Source organism: Pleurodeles waltl, chromosome 7, assembly GCF_031143425.1.
Source record: "Pleurodeles waltl isolate 20211129_DDA chromosome 7, aPleWal1.hap1.20221129, whole genome shotgun sequence".
NCBI classification, from domain to species: domain Eukaryota; kingdom Metazoa; phylum Chordata; class Amphibia; order Caudata; family Salamandridae; genus Pleurodeles; species Pleurodeles waltl.
The window spans coordinates 1,302,630,577-1,302,647,233 of NC_090446.1; the positions used below are offsets into that span (position 1 = coordinate 1,302,630,577).

The 16,657-nt window shown below is 43.3% G+C and overlaps 1 protein-coding gene across 3 annotated transcripts in view; it reads left to right on the forward strand.

Annotated features, from left to right (window-relative positions):
- Window positions 1-16,657, forward strand: part of ATG12 (autophagy related 12) — a 62,185-nt gene that overhangs the window by 12,572 nt on the left and 32,956 nt on the right. Inside the window, exons 2-5 of one of the 3 annotated variants that reach the window (XM_069200604.1) lie at window positions 651-787; window positions 11,851-11,913; window positions 13,506-13,536; window positions 15,064-15,671. In XM_069200604.1, coding sequence (XP_069056705.1) covers window positions 651-787; window positions 11,851-11,913; window positions 13,506-13,514 — 209 coding nt within the window. In that variant the 3' untranslated portion in view covers window positions 13,515-13,536; window positions 15,064-15,671. Of the gene's footprint in view, window positions 1-650; window positions 788-11,850; window positions 11,914-13,505; window positions 13,537-15,063; window positions 15,672-16,657 lie in introns of those variants that run through there. The other 2 variants (XM_069200602.1, XM_069200603.1) reach the window with 2 other exon arrangements.

Below are 16,657 nucleotides of genomic sequence, written 5' to 3' on the forward strand. Positions count from 1 at the left end.
AATCAACCCTGGAAATAATATTCAGGACAATATGTCAGAGAACAATAATGGTGGGTGTTTAGTTACAGGGAACTCGCAGGTGTCATAGTGTGACAAATAAATGGAGAGGTCCTTACCACGAGCAGACAAGTGAATTCTAGAAAAGGGAATTACTCTGAAAAATACAGGCAGGTTGCGATAAATCTTCGTAATGGGTTGAAAGAATGCCAGTAGGGGAATGCATCTGATGCAAAAAGGAGTGGTAGGGATAATACTATATCTGACATAGTTCAATAGCATGGGTGGATAAATTGCCTATAAAAGCACCTATAAATGAAACTATTTCATTCCGATTATTTCCCTTTTCTAGAATCTGATAACTAATCCACTGACAATCTAGCTGTATTTTCTTTTGGAACCAGCCAGGGAATATAGACCAATCAGTATCAAATGTGGGGTTAGATGCGCCATATCTTGTCCCCACAGAGAAAACATCTAGTCATGAAGCCTAGTTCTTGTGGTCAATAGTTATACATTCTGGGGGCAGCTGCTGCTAAGGCAGCCTCTTTTCAGGTCTTGATGTAAGACACTGGTTTAAGTTTAACATGCTGTTATTATTGTTCGATTCTTTCCTGGGCCTACCTTTCATGTATGTTCTGTGTTTTTTGCAGTCAGCGTTTTGTTGAAAGCTGTGGGTGACACACCAATCATGAAGACCAAGAAGTGGACAATAGAGCCTTCACGGCGTATCCAATGGCTCATGGATTTCATCAAGAAGTTCCTCAAACTAGAGCCATCTGAGCAGCTAGTAAGTTACCCGACCCTTATGGCTTCTCATTTGTTTAATTTTGTGTTTTTTCTACTTCCCTTCTCTCCCTTCGTTGTGCCAGTACATGGTTCACTCTGATGCCCTTCTTCTATCGCATTGACACACAAGCCCTGCTAGATACGGTGGCTGTATTGTGGAAACGTAAATGTGAGTAGCATGTTACTTGATGCTAGCTAATGTTAAGGCTTTTGGAGTGCTGCAGTGTGCAGGTTGTCAAACTCCCAAAGACAATGAAAATGCCCTATAGGGTTCTCAGAGTCAAGGTGCTATTCTTGGTGTCAATCATCTGCCACCCAACTCATGTTCCAGGAAATGTTACCCAGTAGTTCTATTGAAGAGGAAAGCTGGGATATGTTGGTTTCTAATCACTGAGGCCCTCATTTTGACTTCCGCTGACGCTGCTGCAGCCAACAGACTGCCAGTGCTGGCGGGTCTGCTGACCGCCATATTAGGAGTCATTGGAGGGCTTCCGCCTATTTATGGGCGGAAGTCCGACTCTGAAGAGGCGGTTGTATCGCCAGCACCGTCACAGCAGCAAGACGCCACCTGCCATATTACGAGCTGTAATATGGCTTGGCGGAGTCTTGCTGGTGTGGTGGTGCTGGTGATGCAAGACCGCCAGGACCAAACCCCTCCTGGATGAACTCCTTGACGGAGAAGGTAAGTGATCGTCCGAAGGGGGCTGGAGTGTTGGGTTCATGTGTGTGGTGTGTGCATGCGAATGGGGGTGTATCAGTGCATGTATGTATGCAAATGAGGGTGTATGAGTGCATGTGTGTGAGTGAGTAGGGATGTCTGTGCAAGTGTGCGGATGGGGGTGCGTATGTGTGAGTTTGGGTGTGTAAATGGATGTGTACGGTTGGGGGGGTGTTTGTGGGTGCGTGTATGCAGTGAAGGGGGGTGTCTGTCTGCGAGTATGCAGTGGGGGTGTAGTATAGAGTGCGAGTATGCAGAGGGGATGTAGTATGAGTGCGAGTATGGTGAGTGCTGGTGGATGTGTGCATGTATGTTATTGAATGTATGTGTGTGTGTGTGCGCGTGAATGGGGGGGTGTGTCTGCATGTATGCAAGTGAGTGGGGGTGTGTCTGCATGTATGCGACTGAATTTGGGGTGTGTGTCTGCATGTATGCGATTGAGTGGGGGTGTCTGTGTGAATGTATGCACATGCCGAGGGGTGTAAGTGTGTGGATGGGTCAGGGGATGCCTGCATGTGTGTGGGGGTGCATGTGCCGTCAACAGGAATGGGGATTCTAGTTGGCTGGTGCGTTTTTGCCAGGGCTTTCATGGCAGGGTGACCGCCACGGAAAGGCTGGCGGTCTGCAGCCTTGTAATCCGGCCAGCAGGCTGAGGCCTGCCAGCGGGGTGTAGGTGCTCCGCGGCGGTGCGACCGCATTGGCGGGCCAGGCAGTGTCGTGGAGGTTTGGCATCTGCCAAACCCCACAACTTGTGATGCAATGGTCTTTACTGTGGATCTGCGGCGGTAAAACCGCCACGGCGAGGCTGGCAGTCTGATGACCTCCAGCCTCGTAATGAGGCCCTAATTGTTCGGTTACCAATTAGACGGCAATTTTTGTAAGATCAGCTTTATTTCCTATGTTTCTCTGCTATCACCTATTAATATTTGATGGTAAGTCAGTTGCTGCTGTTACTGGGCACTTTTCTGGAATAAACTATTTGCCCTCTTTGTGTACTCTCCATCTCTGTTCTTCTGTGTTTTTTTTATTGTATATATATATTTTTTTTGCAATGGCAAAGGATCAAAGTATAGATTAACATTTGAAAGTTAACTCAAAGATGCAGTATACATTTTACCTTCTGGTCTTACTTGACTCCCACATGAGCATAAGAGATAGTGATATGCATAAACAAATATTATAATGTACAAAAATAGCCCAAAAGCTGTTTTACCACCAAAACACTTAATTCAGTTGGCCTTCAGATGATCTCATCTGTGTGCAGTACCCCTCCTCTCAATACAGGTATTTTTTGTCTCCAGTTCTTTGTAATAAGTTGTGAATGTCTGGGCACCATATCTCTTCAAATATATATGTAGTTGATTATTGTGCAGTGCCATTATCAACTTGGCTTCCATACAGTTCTTTCAGTGTTGGAGGAAAGTTTAATTTTCAGTGATGTTGTTTGCGTGTTTTAGTGACGCTAGTGCTGAATCAAGCCATCTTTCCTTGTCCTTGTTAATGCCCACAATTTCTTGTATATCGTGAAAGAGTGCAAGTTCCAATGAAGGGGGTAATTTGTAGGTCACTTGAAATCTGTAACTGGTACCAGACAGATTTCCAGTGGGTGTTCAGTATCAGATATTGCCAAACAATATGAATTGTGTGTCCTCCCAGCATACCTCAACAATTGCAACTGCTTTCACAAAAATTCCAGACACCTCAGCTCATCTGGATTCCCACTAGCACAAATCCCACACATACAGAAAATCAAATTCAGCGGTCGACCCTTCTCCTGTATCTGTCCGAAAGCATGAAATGACCTCCCACTACACATAAGAGCCACCTCATCACTTCTTGAATCCTGCAAGAAGCTGAAGACCTGGCTTTTCGAGTAGTCCCACAAGGCCCTAGATGTGCCTAGTCTCCCACTTGCTAAGGGCCCGGATACCCTCCTGGGTGACAGTGCACACTACAAATCAACATAACATAACCTGATTAATGATATCTGCAAAAGTTAGAAGTATGTGTAAGTTTAGCACTTTGAAATTTATAGGGGTACCAGTATCAGTTTTGAATGATCTTGAAAAAACTGGATTTTAAGAGATTCTCATTGCCCCCGTCATACTCATACATGAATTCAGACCATTTTTTGATTAGTGTGTTTTTTTTAATCTTCATTTGTTCAATAGAGGTCTTACAGTAGGTTTAGAATACAGTTCGTCAGTCATGGTGTCATAAAGACTCAACACCATCTTTTAAAAACTTCTCCAGCATTATAGATATGTATTTAAGGTAAGGCTAGTCTAATTCAGGGGTCTCCAACCTTTTCTGTAATGCGAGCTACTTCTGGTCAGTGAAAATCATTGTGAGCTACTAAAGGCCAAGCAACTCGCACATTTTTCCGAGAGACTCCCCCACGTCACCTGCAGGAAGCACAGGCCTCTGCTCCAAGCGCTATCACCAGCTCCTCGTAGGGGCGTAGCTTCAGGGGGGTGTTTGGGGTGTTACACCTCCCCCAATAAATGTATTTTCTGAAGACTAGATGGTTACAGTTGGATATGGTGAGGTGTCTGTCCGATTTCACCTGGCATTTATGCACACACACAGACAAATATACACTCTCTCTCATCTCTGTTTTGAGAGACCGAAAAAAGTTTCATTATTTTGTAGATAAGAAAAGTTATTGTGTTTCACTCACTTAGCCTTCCTACCAATTTGTATACCTCTCCCTTTCCACTGCCTCTTAAGCCCCTTTCATGCGTCCTGCTTGTCATATAATGTATTTTAACATTATATGCCAACGTGATTGTGTGGAAATCTGCAGGTCACACCCCCTCCCCTGTCTTACTGACTAAGCATTGCCCCTGGCTTCTCACTTCCAGCAGGGCACAGGGTGGCTCTGAAGTACACCCAGGCCTTGTGAGGAGCAAGCAGCAGCACTGGGCGCAGGCCTCTCACCTCTGCCATGGATATAAAAAAAACACTCTTTGTACCCCTGGCATGCGTGACAATAATTCATATGAAATACTGGCCTCAATGCTGCTGATGCTTACAGAAGTTTACTACGCTCTTTGTGGCCCTGGCACGGGGCGTGAAAATAATGATTATTGTCACGCCGTGTGCCAGGGCCACAAAATAGGTTTATTTTTTATTATCCATGGAACACGTATAATTTATCAGATAATAAACGATACGCGTTCCATGGATATTAAAAAGAAAACACTCTTTGTACTCCTAGCGCGGTAACAATAATTCAGATGACATACTGACCCCAATGCTGCTGATGCTTACAGGAGTTAATCTCCTGTAAGCATCAGCATCATTGGGGCCAGTATTTCATATGAATTATTGTCACGCATGCCAGGGGTACAAAGAGTGTTTTTAATATCCATGGAACACGTATCGTTATCTGATAAATGATTTGCGTTCCATGGATATAAAAACAACAAGCACTCTTTGTGGACATGGCACGCGTCGTGAAAATAATGATTATTGTCATGGCGCGTGCCAGGGCCACAAAAAGTGTTTGTTTTTTATATCCATGGAGCGAGTATCGTTTTATCTCCTATAAGCATCAGCAGCACTGGGGCCAGTATTTTATATGATTATTGAATAATCATTTAAAATACTGGCCCCAATTCTGCTGATGCTTACAGCTGATTAGAAATGAGCTGCCTCGCCTTATACACAACTAGGCCAGGGCCGGGTCTCGATACGGGAGCAGAGCTTATCTGAGTAGCACAGGGCTGCTTTAAACTTTACCTGCTGGTCCGATCAGTGGCAGGCTGAACAAGGCAAGTGGCGTGGGCCCTGGTAGCAGTTCAATACTGCTTGCGCCACCTACACTTTCCTGCTCCGTCTACTCTGCTCTGCCAAACCTGCTCACACTGGCACTCTCACACAGGATGAAAAGTGCTGTGCTAGGGTGTGAAAGGCAGGCGGTGCAGAGACGGGGCCAGAGAGGAAAACGTCATCCTCTTCAGCCTGCCCCGCCCCGCCCCAGCTAACCTCAGTTAAGCCAATCTGAGCAGCTGGTTTGGGTGAGGGCGGCCAATGTCGCCTAAAAAAAGCCTATATGTTTTAATACTGTTAATGGGCTACCAAATTGAGGCGCTTCTGCGCGAGCTACTCAAGGCGTCTCGGCGAGCTACCGGTTGGAGACACCTGGTCTAATTGAATGGTAATGTGCCTAGTTTACTTTTCAAACAGTTTTCAATATGTAGGAAATAGCAGAATTGGTTAGGGTCAATTTGGTATTCTCCACACATTTTCTCAAAGATTTTTAAAGAGCCATCAAGTATTAAATGGTTTATACATCTGAAACGTTTTGGTTAGCATGCAGGCCAGTTAAAGATTTAACCTTTAATATGCAACTCTGAATTGTTAAAGATGAGAACTTGTAGATTGAGGAATCCATTTTGCCTGAAGATGTTGTGACTGTCTGACTATATTTTGATAGAGCTTGTTATTATTGGATTTTCTTCAGTCCTCTTTTGCTGGACATTTATAGATTGCTTGTCGACCACATGTACCTCCATGTAAATTATTGTCCAATCTGACCCAATCAGGTGTTCTCCATTTCAGGACTAAAGTGATAGGCCAGTTGTGAAAGATGTTGCGCCGCATGATACATTTTTGTTTTAAGCAGGCATAATCCTTCAGAAGTTGCCTTGTGTAGCATAGACCTGGCAAGCCTCAGTTTATCTTAATGCAACACGTTCCTTGATCTGGCAATCTGTATTTTTTAGTATAGAGCAATGGGGTTTAATCTGTATCTTGACACATAGAATTAAAACGCAACACTACTACTTCTTGATTGGTTGCATTCCGCCCCATAAAAAGAGATGTTGTTTCTCCCATTGTACAAATCTCTCTGTAGTTGTTCTTTCAAGATTTTCAGATTGTCTGTCACCATGGTGTAAATATTGCCACTCCTAACATTCCTAAATACTTAATTTTAGCTAGAGCCCGTTTTACAAGTTGCCTCAAAGGGCTTGACATGTTGGCTGTGTTGTAATCAGCATTGCTTTGTGTTTTGTTCCCAGAAAACTGTGAAAAATCATAAATTATCATTATTACAGCTGGTATAGGGGAAGCAATTGAGGCTACTGTCATCAAGTATTGTCTGCATTTAACAGCAGCCCAAGGTTACCTGCTGATATAAAAATACCTGTGATTTCTTTAGAGCGATGAATGGTGTTAGCTAAGGGCTCTAGCACCAACAGAAAGAGAAGGACTGAAACGGGCACCCATTTCATGACTCTCCTAATCGCAGTTTTCTCAGACAGTATGTTACTACAGTTTATTATAGTGGTAGAAGTTTGTCATTGCAATACATTTCGGCCTTAGATCTAGGCTTGACAATGAGTCATAACATGTGGATGTAAAATGAGAATGAAAATGACTAAGACTTGTAAATACACCTAAATATACACACAATCTAGCTTTTTGCTTTGATGTAGCTTAGTCAGTGGCATTTGGAGGTGTGAGTCTGAGATTTCCTGACAATCAAGGTCCTTGCAGATCTGTGGGATAAATCTGCCACCTGCTTTCTACTGTCCTTAGCATTGCCTTCATAATGGTACCTTATCACATTTTCCCCTAATGTGGTGCCCGTTTTTTAATTGGTTTAAGGCTCTTCTTTGTCCATTACCTCTATAAATTCACTAAACAAGGTCATCTGGGCGCCTTTGAGTGTTTCCCTTAAGTTCTATCTTCTTAAAGTTTGTTTCTTTATTCATATTCTATTTATATAGTTTTTGTAACAAAAACCTGGTTAAACAAAACCTCTACTCTGGACTTTTTCCTTGCTATTTTGCCAGGTTATAATTTGTTCCATAAGGACTGTATTAATAAAAGAGGCAGTGGCTTGACTATAGCAGTTAAGAAGCCTGTCGTATCTCCATCTGTGACAATAATTTTTCAAGCAGCTGAATCGCTTCTGTTTACCATTTCTTTTTAATCCCATTTTTCATTTTCTACACTTTTTTTTTTCTATCAATTTCCATGCCCTCTACCAATTTTGTGTCTTTACTAGCAGACTTTGTGATTCCCTATATATTGAAATTTGCTAATTTGGTGATCTTAGTAGTCTTAAACTTGTGTATGGACGACATTAACCGCCCTGGCGTGTCTTGATTCTTTTACCACTTTGGAGGTGAAACTACAGATAAATTTGTTTACACATATGGCTGGACACTTTTTGGATCCTATTTTTACTTCTAGTGAGTACTTCGCCATTCCAATTAACATTACAGTTCTCTTCACAAAATTTTGTTAGTCAAACCAAATTTACCCCCTTTAGTTAGGTCCTGGCTAAATCTACTACGAAGAATTTTGCAGTAGCTCTTTTACAGGCTAGTTCCTGTTGTCCAAATAGTCTGCCCAATGGTGAAGTTACATAAGTATGCAAAACAGTGATGGAATTAGTCTCAGCCACTCTTAATCACTTGGGCCGCATTCTAATCCATTGTTATTTTGCACACCATGCCACTTCAGTTGTGGCCCAGCTATATGCATATCAGTCTTGACCCTGCTCCAATAAGAGCAGTCCAGCCTGAAATGCCAAGCCAAGTCCTCCCTCAACCGGAACACAAGCAACCCAGGACTGATTTTGCCCTAGTTATGGGCCCACAAGCTGGGTATACCTTGGTTCTAGTGACAGTGTGCACAGGACCCATGCCTGGGCATACCCATCCTGCTTGGGGTGACATATAAATATACCGAACATTGATGGATGGAATGCTTGAATTATTCTCAGCCATTGGTAATCACTCTAGGCCACATCGGAATCCATTGTTATATTGCACACCATGCCTACTCAGTTTGAACTCAGCTATGCGCAAATCAATCTTGACCCTGATCCAATAGGAGCCGTCCAGCCTGAAAAGCCAAGCCATATCCTCCCTGAAGATGGTGAAGTTACAGCAGCAGGATTTAAGGATTGAATTATAGTCACACTAGATATTTTTACTCCACTGAAGAAGTCTAGACGCTCTTCTCCTTTTGCTCCCTGATTTCCCTTGGAGTTGGCCATTTGCTGCTTTACATCATGGCTACAATCCAGTGCATAAAATCATATGCATGGAGGCTCTGAAGCAATATTAAAAAAACGATTAAGATGCTTGTACTATTATAAAATATATTACATCATCCAAGAATTCCTCCCATGAGATTTTTGTGTTCACAATTTTTTTTGATCCTTCTTATATTGAGGTCAGTATTGCTCCATTCCAATTGCTCTATGATGCACTGTCATCCATTTTTTATTAGACCTGTAAAGTCACTACTCAATTTACTTCTTTTAAGCCAGTCACCCAGATGATCAGTCTCCCAAACTGTAATTGAAATGAGCCCTGATAAGGTGCTAGTCATAGAATTCACTTCTATATCAGTTGGTAGAACTATACAAATCTTCTTTCAAATTAACTCTTGCTAGCCTCCTGATCCCTGTCCTCCTCAAGCTCGTCCGGAAGATTGTAATGAAATTGCACCTGTTTTGGCTGATGTCGGTAAATTGTCTTTTGGCTCTCAGTTCATTCTCTCCTGATAAGAACATGCCCTAAAGCCATCTGCTGACCCTATTATGCTTAGTAATCTCTGCCAAGCAGCTAGACGGGCTGTACAAGGATAGAGCTCTCTGTGAGACTTCTGCCTGTGACCAGGATAAGGGGCCAAAGACTGCTAGTCTCCCTTCTGGGTGACGGGCATCACCCCGGGAACCAAAACCACCTGCCCTGGAGCCACAGCACCTGCCTGCTTTCCAGGACCAGTGGAGGAAGAGGACAGCATTGAATGGTGCAAGGTCCAGTGGGTATTCCTACCGAGAGGACTCTCTGAGTGCGGTGTGAGGAAAACGGTTGTGCACTGATCAGGTTTTTGTCTGTGTGCAAGAATGTTATGGTGGCCCCCGTATGCCAGGAGAAGGCTACTGTGATGTGAGCCATGTAAGGAGCGCTGTGTAGAAAGCGCCAGGCCTGCACCGCCTCATTGCGGAGAGTACCCCTTAAACAAAATGCTAAAACTGGGGGGAAAAAAGATTTTTCTTTTTTACAACTCTGCTTGTTCCTGAAATCTGGGAAAAGGGTGATCTTGGCACAGCACACCCTTTGTTGATGTCATTTCCCTCAAAACAAAAGTTCACTTCGTCTGCATCAGTGCTCCTGGGGTTATCAGAGCACCCTCCTCCCCCCCCCCCCCCCCCCCCCCCCAACCCCCCACGAGCACAGATCTAGACGGGTGAGCTATCTTTGGAAAGGGGACAATCTCCCATTTCCAATGATACCCTTCCCTAATGGATTCCTGCTTTCCTGCTTGGGGATCGCCGAAGGAGAACGATCTCCAATTGAAGATCCACTCCACTAGACCCCAGGGAGGGGGAGTGGCCCCTTGGACAAGGTCCTTTGCTCCTTTTGTATAAATTCAGTCTTTCTGTCCCCCCAGGGAGGCAGAAAGCTCACTAGGACACCAGGGATTTTTATTTAATTAATTGGTATAGGGGTGGGGGTGGGTCATGATGGCTCTGTCAATGCCCCCCCCCCCCCCCCAAAAATGAAATGGGCACAGTCTTTCTGCCCTCCCCCTCTTCTCTTGGGTGCAGATGGGGGTAGTAGTGCCCGATGTGATCCCCCCGCAGAAAGCCCATTAGGCACTTAGTGTAGGGGTGGGGACTGCCCAGTATGGGCATGGCAGTGCCCCCACCCTAAACAAATAATGGGCCCAGTCTTTCTGCCCCCAGGGAGAAGGGGGGGGGGCAAAAGCATATTGGGTACCAAGGACTATTAGGGGTGGGGACTTCCCAGAATGGGCATGGAAATGCCCCAAGCCCCAAAAATAGGCACAGTCTTTCTGCCCCCCTTGCTGACTAAAACATTTCATCAGAAAGGCAAGGGAAAGGAAATTTGACTCTTTTCAGTCTTGATTTCATTTATGGGCCAGCAGAGCTTGGCTAACTTCCAATATCGTACCACTTGCAGTGGTGAGCAGCTGCACTTTTTGGGCTTGGGTAGGCTGCTATCTGGAAAAACCTACAAGACGCAGTCACTTCTGAAAAGTAGACATTCTGGGAAGTCCAGAGTGGTGTTCTTCAAATGCACCCCCACACCATTTTCTTACCCACAATGCCCTACGAAACTCCAATTTTGCCTGAAATCACGCATTTTCCCTACATTTCAGTGATGGAAACTTGCGGAATCTGCAGGATTCCAGACAATTCCTACCACCCAGCATTGCCCCAACTGTGGTGATAAAAACTCTGCCCCACTTGTTTTTCACCATCTTGAAACTTGTGAGTCTGCTCTGAGTCACAAGTTTATCCCAATGCATAGAATGTTCAAGGTACCCCAAGAAAATTGCACTAAATACTGCGCATTGCTCACGAGTCATAGCTGACTCAAGAGGTCACCAGTGCCCATATTAGGTTTTCAATTTTTAACCATTTTGAGCGTTTCAAGAAGCGTAAAAAAAAAAAAGAAACTTATATGCAAATCCAAACACTAAAAGGAGTGTATGGTTTTTCTTGGAAGGCAAGATGCAGAGAACAGGGCCTGGCTATAGGCTACTGACTTTGCACAACTCCTGCTAAGCTCACCCACTTGAGGATGGTCGTGGTCATCCAAAGACCCTGCGAATCATGAGTTTGGTGGCCAAGGCAGGCTGGGCACAGAGCCTGGTGCCAGCCAGGCTCAATACCAAATCCCAACCATGCACTGTCAAATGCGGTGGCACAGACACTACAAAAACCTAATGGAACAGCATGGTGGGCCCAGGAAGTTGTAGTGTCTTGTGTAAATTCATAACCATAACTGGTGAATTTCTGTGGTTTTACGCTTTTAAGACAAAACTCTCCATCCATCTGTGTGAATGGAAAAGAGAAGAAAAAGCAAGAAGAGTTCCAAGATTTCTATTATTGAGCAACTAATTGCTGGAAATGTGTTTTTTTCTATATATTTTTAAAGAAATGTAAACGTTCGTATGTTTCCATCTGTGGATAAACTGAGCTTCATTTTCACCTGTGGAAAATGTTGACTGTTGAATAAAGGCTATTTAATTTCTTCTTTTTGTGTCGAGTGAATTGCAGTGTGATTCAGCACCATCATGTTCTTGCTTTGTATTGTAAACTAAGATGTTAATGGCAGAACCAGGAATTGTGTTCTGACTGACCTTGACATTAGGTTTCTGCTTGTAATTCCAGTGCTTCTTTGTGATGTAAGTGAAAGTGAGACTTAGTAGAGTGGTTAGTGCTGCAGCAGACACAGATTCATGTAGGCTTGATGGGCAACCATTCACCTCACTCAGTGTCCATGTAGGTATTGATATCTGCTGTAAGCATCCCTGGCCTGACTAATATTTTTTTTCTCTTACAGTTCATATATGTGAACCAGTCTTTCGCTCCTTCTCCGGACCAGGAAGTGGGCACCCTCTTTGAGGTATGACCTTCTACTAAATAGGTGCAGACACATTGCCTTTGGTTTGGACTTGAGGTTTCTTTCAGGTAGCTGCTTCAATTATATATTAGCTGGATATGTCTTGAGTGTACTGAGAGAGCCCTAGGTTGACAAAGTAATTAAATGTACAATTTTTATGTCGGCAGTAGTAGACACAATGCCTGAATGTGGGCTACATTTGGAAACTTTAAAACATCCTTTATTCACGGAAGTAAATACAAAAACGTTGACAACTAAAAAGATCCACTGATTCTGTTTGTTTATCGTCCTCTTTACAAGCATTTCCTCTAAGATCTCAAACTTTATTCAGGCGGCTGGTGCATGAGGGTCCCCTTTCGAAAATCACGAGGACTGCCAGCCTGTCTTCAGGCTACATTTTAAAAGTCCAGCGCCCTGATTACAAATAGTCGTAATTATGATGTGGCCAGTAAAAACAGTTACCGGTTGTATCGGATCCACAGATCTGTTTATTTTCTCATGAGAAAAAAACAGGGAAAAATAAGGAATTACTGTGGAATCAGGCCTGGAATTGCCAATTCCTCTGGTAATTCCTCATAGCTGAAGAGACCAGATTTTACTCCCGTTATCGATAACTCTGAGTGTGTTGAAAATCTGGGCCTTTTTCCAGGCCATCATAAACGGGGCCTACTTTTTTAGAGTCAGATTTACTCCCGACACGACATCCATCAAAAAGTGACGAATGTCCAGTCTGCTAAAATGAGTGCATTGATGTCATTGGCACTCTAAGTAAGATGGGTGGGTTATATGGCACTTTTGGGTGGATGTCCCAGTCCAGCAGCTCTAACTAAGGCCCTAAGTAGAATATTTCTGCTTTTAAAGAAGATTTAGGATACTAACAGCAAGCACGGCAGGCAAGCTACAAGCTCAGGTACGTGGCAGATATTTTTATGATTTATTTGAAAGGGCACCTTTGCTACAGATTACTTTGGAATGAGTGCACCACATGTACAACGTGGAGCTGGATTGGTGGCCCTATTGTATTATCACAGACTTTCATAACCTCAGAAATTAGGTGCAAGTGTTAACCATACTGGAGGATTCTAATGGACCATACACAGAAAGCAACAATATATAATGCCATGTGCAGCCAGACAGCTCATATCACTGGTTCTCACTAACCTATTATGGACATTTTAGAAGAGCTGTGCACAAAGGATGGCAAAAGAGGATTTCCCCCTTTTGAATGTGTTTCTCCATTATGTTTGGTTGCCATGGCATCAGCAGGATATTAACATTGGTGGTTAACGCTGACTAGATCTTCGCTAGGTTAAGTCCTTTGCCCTCCTTGCAGTCCCAGATTCTAAGAACTGGCGCCGAGCATGAAACGGTAATAGGTAACAAGCATCAGCAAAGCCCATTGGGCTCGCCTATTGGCTTTCTAAGTGTTTTTTTGCCATTGTAACCAGCATCCATGAGGTTGCTAAAGACAGCAAACAAAAAAAGGCCCTGTGATGCAGTGCCTACAAAATGACGCAAGCGCATTTATAATTTATTGAGTTGGGTTGGTAAATTAAAAACATTTTAACACAAAAGTGTTTTGGTTTTTTTTTCAGCTCTGGTAGGGGGAAGCAACACAGGTTGCCGGTGAGTAGAAGCATTAAAATAGACAATGGTGGGAGCAAGCATCACAAAGGGTGCTGGTAAGGGGAAGCATCACAAAGGAAAAAGGAGGGTGCAGGTTTTGGGAAGCAACATGAAGGAGTGGGGAACAAAAACAACATAGGCCACGGGGGCAGGTGGAAGAAGCAGTGAGCTAGAGAGAGCAACGTGTGGGGGGGAAGTGCACGGGTAAAAGAGCAACACGGAGTGTAGTAGTTCAAGAGGGCAAGTGCAAACATGCACATGGGCGACCGAGCGAGGCCGGGGCAGAGAACTACAGGAGGGAGACAGCTGGAAAACAAATGCACTCTCATACAGTGCTAAACACAAAAGGAAAAAAAATAGTACTTCAAAAGCAAACAGAGGAAGGACACAAATAATACATCCATGCCCCGGGGGCGGAACAAAAATAAGAGGAAAGAAAGCCCGCACAGCTAGCAAATGAGAAGCTAGCCAATGAGAGTGAAAGCAATGCTGATCATTGGTAAGCTGTAGTCACGCTCTAAGGCCACTGTAAGCTAACAATAGGTCTTTTCACCAACAAACAGCTTTTGTTGTTTGTTAGGCGAGACCTACTAATGCCACCCAGCAAGCAGTGTGCTTTTTGCTGCCTATCACCCTTATCTTCCCTAAGGAATGTCAGCGTTTTGAGATTATGGAATGCTTGCTAGGTCAATCGCTAATCATTTGAAAGTTTTTTTTTTTTCGTTTTTTTTTCTCATTTCTTTCTTGTTTTTGGTTTGTTATTGTGCTCTTCTTGTCCTCTCTTCTATGTGATCTAATTTCCACCTCCTCTGTGCATCTTACCACTTCACTTTCTCTGTCTTGGTCACATTTCACTGTCAGTATCTTGTGTTTTTTATTTCTTTCGTATATCTGTTTTCTTTTCCATGCCTTCTGTTTTCAGTCTATCTCTTTGTCCTCATCATTGCACTCTCTCTTAAATGCTCATTTTTTAATTGCATTTGTTACTCTACGTTCTTTCTCACACTTCCCCTTGTGATATCTTCTCACCTATTTCTCCTCCTTTGTGGTCGCACACACTTTTTCTGTATGTGTCTTTCAATTTCCTATCCATTTTCATCTCGCTCACTTTCACTCTCGTTGTTTCTCACTTAGTTACACTCGCTGTCCACACTGTTTTTTCGTTCTCTCCAGCTCTCCCTATATATAGCTAATTATTGCAGTCCTTCTCTGTTTGCAAATCCATATGTCGCTCCTACTCCCTCTTTTATCCCTTCCTCTTTCTATTTTACATCCATATTATTCACAACTTAAACGTTTTATTTTCTTCCGTTCTTTTTTTTGTCCCGACTGCAAACACACACCTTTCACAGTTTCTAAATTGTATGTTTTGCTCTCTCACTCTGTCTCGCTTTGTACTCCACCATTCTCTTTCCTTTTCCTTGTTAGATCACCTATTTCTGAATGTCTCGTCTTTCGATGTCAACCACTCCTGTTTTACCCACTCTTCCTCTTTTTTTGTCTCTCATCCTTTCTCTTTTTTTACAGTGCTTTGGCAGCGATGGGAAACTTATCCTTCATTACTGTAAATCTCAGGCATGGGGTTGAACACCCCGGTTGGAGACACAGCAGCCCACTAAATGTTATTTCAGGCAAGGACACTCCGAGGGCCCTGCCACCATCCCTGGACATGTACTGGAGCCTGACTTTTCTTTGTCCTCACAGTCTGCAGCTGCTGGAACCATATTTCCTTGGCTTGGAGATCTGGCTGTGGATGGATGTTTGGTAAAGAAGTCCCCCTCTTAGGTTCTTGTGCTCTTGCCTTTTGAAGACTTGAAAACTTTCTCTCTCTTCTAAGGGTCAGATGAAGGACCCCTGTTCCAGTTGTGACAAATATGCACTGTGAACGAAGTACGAAGGTAAAAGTGTATGGATCTGCGATGAATGCGAGCATACTGCTCACCAAATGCAGAAAAATGGAGAGTCAAACTGAAGTATGCATGCCAGTAAAACATGCTTTAACAGTATATTAGCAGGTTGGTAATAAAATGCCTTCAAACCTGACGAAGGAATCCTGTAGTACATCATTGAGGTTTTGTGTGGTGGTCAAACATCAGGCATAGCTGATTTAATAAAGTTTATTGTGGCATATGCTACCCTGAATTGATTTTCACTTGAATGGAGATGTAATGCTATATGTCCGCTCAGTATTTACACAGAGAAGAGTGGTCATGTCTGAGCCCCATATTCTAGCTGTGATCTATAACAGAACACTGATATCAAGATTTGTTTCTCAACTGAGAGGTGAAACACTATGTTTGGTCTTTCTAAACTGATCATGTATGGTACACTCTGTATTCGCTCCTTCTTTCAACATTTTTGCAACACAGACAGACCAGCACAAATCGGTTCCCAAACACGCGGCCACATGGATGGTAGATTAATTGTCCTAGCACGCACAGAGGGAAATCAACCACTTCTTTGAAAAGACATGTCTTCAATGCAGGCAGATAAACAGTAAGGTTTATTCACCAAAACATACAGTGTAGTTCTGTTAGCCCCTTTCAGGCAGCAAGTGCCAGATAAGGAATCTTAATGGCTAATAATCAGAAATCGAACATCTCCCATGCAGTAAGGAGCATTCCACTTGACACTTAAAAAAAGAGCAAGGTAAGGGAGCAATTCTAAGTAAGAATCACAGCGGTACAAGACAGTCACATACTGACATCTTGGATATTTGTCTACTTGAACAACGTCATTCATCACTTTGGCTTTCACTCATTTCAACGCTTTTGCCCTGTACACTTTGACCTTCTTTTCCCAACTTCCTACACACCATCTCCCATTTTCAGCAGACACTACCAGCAACATACTTTTATTTCACATCTTTCCATCACTCATTACTACAGCTGCAACTCCTACTTCAATCATTGTTGGGTCCTGACTGCCACCTTCCATCCTACTATCTTCTTTGCTCGCAAATTGTCCCTAGTCTAAAGCTTCACCTTCCTTCCCTTTGCACTTCAATCGCCAACCTTCAACAATAATCCAGGCATCAACACTATGCTAAGCGTAACAGTTTCAAAGATTTGACATGAGGCACTGTGCACATTGACCTCTGCATATCTGTCAATATCTGTTA